This window comes from Dipodomys merriami, unplaced genomic scaffold (assembly GCF_024711535.1).
Source record: "Dipodomys merriami isolate MVZ:Mamm:240054 unplaced genomic scaffold, mDipMer1.0.p SCAF_2, whole genome shotgun sequence".
Taxonomy (NCBI): Eukaryota; Metazoa; Chordata; class Mammalia; order Rodentia; family Heteromyidae; genus Dipodomys; species Dipodomys merriami.
In genome coordinates, this window is record NW_027203381.1 from 112,243,105 (window position 1) to 112,245,028 (window position 1,924).

A 1,924-nucleotide genomic window follows, 5' to 3' on the forward strand; every position below is an offset into this window, starting at 1 on the left:
CCCAGAGGTGTTCATACTTTGTCTACTTCTTACTCAGCCCCCAACAATTTCTAAGAAGTATTATCTTGCACTTAATAATATGACTCATGTTTATGACCAGCAAGTTTTTCTCCAGAAAAATCAAGGAAAGATGACAGGTGCACATGACCAGGGGAAAGACACTCACAGGATGTTTAAAAGAAGCCAGAGATGGATATGTTGGGTAGCATTCCAGCATATGGCTTTATTCCAACATGCCAAAACAAGGCAAGACAACGATACCGACTAGAAGTGAGAACAATGGCTATGGGTGTGTAAACTGGCTTGTGTATAGATTAACGAGTATGTTATACATCAACTCAGATTTCATTCAGAACAATGTTAAAATAATTGTAAGAAAAGATTGCAGAAATTTTGAGCAGAAGAGGATAATGCTGACAAGAGAGAGGTAGGAAGACACTAAAGTAAAGCAGATCTCATGCAAAGAAATCTAGATTTCCTTCTTATGGAAACACATTAGAGGAGCCAACAGAGGCTTATGGCTAGATTAAAATATAGGAGTATTAGACTGGGCATATGTGCAAACGTGGAGGAAGATAAGAGAAGCTTGCTAATCTTTCTTTTCCTCCATAACTTCTACCAATGACTTCTAAGTCTCGAGTGCACACAACCTAAAGTCTCTGTACTTGTGAATAGCTCTTAGGGAAAAAAAAGCCCACATAAAGCCATCACCCTGGTGTTGGGTGATATGATATAGAGGCAATGTCATGGACCAGGCAGAGTTGAGCCTGGTCACTTGTAGTAGAATGAAGTGATGAAAGACAAATCAGTGAAAACCAGATTCTTCATTCTGACTTACGTCTCATTTATTGTAATAAGGATGAAATACATAGTTCCCCCATCCCCAAGCCACACTGAAGAGTGTTGTAAATCAACTCCGAAGAAAACAAGGGAAACCTGTGACCAGAGACGCTTGCATTATTAGATCGGGAATGGTAACAACCCAGACAAAGTAGTCACTGCTCACAAAGAAGAAGAAGTCCACAGAGCTGGCTTTTACTTTTCCCTGGATCTTCTTCATCTTCATCTTACTGCCCACCCTGTGCACAGCAAGACGGCCGGCAGGTGATGCACACAGGGGTGAGAGGCTGGCAACCACTGGAGAGAGGCTGCAGAGGTCTGAGGCTGCTGGACACTATGGACACGGTTTGAGGACCAAAGGCCACACACCCCAGGGGGCGACATCCCGAAGTCAAGAGGCTCTGAGGTCGGTAGCTGTTGGACAAACAGACAAAGGGGCGATAGCCACTGGACACGCAGCCCACAGGCTGACAGCTGTTGAACAGGGGGCGTACTGGGTGACAGCTGCTAGACACATAGCTCAGAGGTCTACAGGATGCAGGAAGACAGGAAGACGAGATGAGGGAAGACGCTGGAGAAAAGCCAGTTCCCTGGCAGGGTCTGGGCATATAGTAGGTGGTGGAAGGATAGCAGGAAGTTTCAAAGTTGTTGCACTCCTGGCCTGCCGGCTGGCAGCTCTCCTGGCAGTTGTCCCCGAAGCAGGTATGGTCTTGACAGCTTCTGGGTAAGTGGAAGACCTCGCCGCCACAGTTCATGTTTGAAGAGCAGACGGCCATGGAGGGGACCAGAGGAAGGTGGCAGGAATTGCGGAGAGATCCTGAGCTGCAGTTGTCAGAGCAGAAGTTGTGGCAAGACATAGCCAGGTTCAGAGAGCAGACTGTTGTTCAAGGGAGGAAGTGAGCGCCTCTGGTGTGGCTCTGACCCTCACTTGGTCCCTTTTATATCCCCAGAGACTGCTGGCTCTGTATACAGACTCTTCTTCCTTGTTGTATGAGGCTGCATGGGAACTCTTTGTTATAGTCTAGGAAGCGGAGCTCCCCTCCTCCTATAAAACTGGAGGCTTCTTGAGTGTCTTCCATTGATT

At 46.8% G+C, this 1,924-nt stretch overlaps 1 protein-coding gene across 1 annotated transcript; it reads right to left on the bottom strand.

Annotated features, from left to right (window-relative positions):
* Positions 1 to 1,067: 1,067 nt before the first annotated feature.
* LOC138831748 (keratin-associated protein 26-1-like) lies at positions 1,068 to 1,697 on the bottom strand. The gene has a single exon (XM_070028783.1). It carries the CDS (start codon positions 1,695 to 1,697, stop codon positions 1,068 to 1,070), a length of 630 nt encoding a protein of 209 aa, XP_069884884.1.
* Between the last annotated feature and the right edge of the window lie 227 nt (positions 1,698 to 1,924).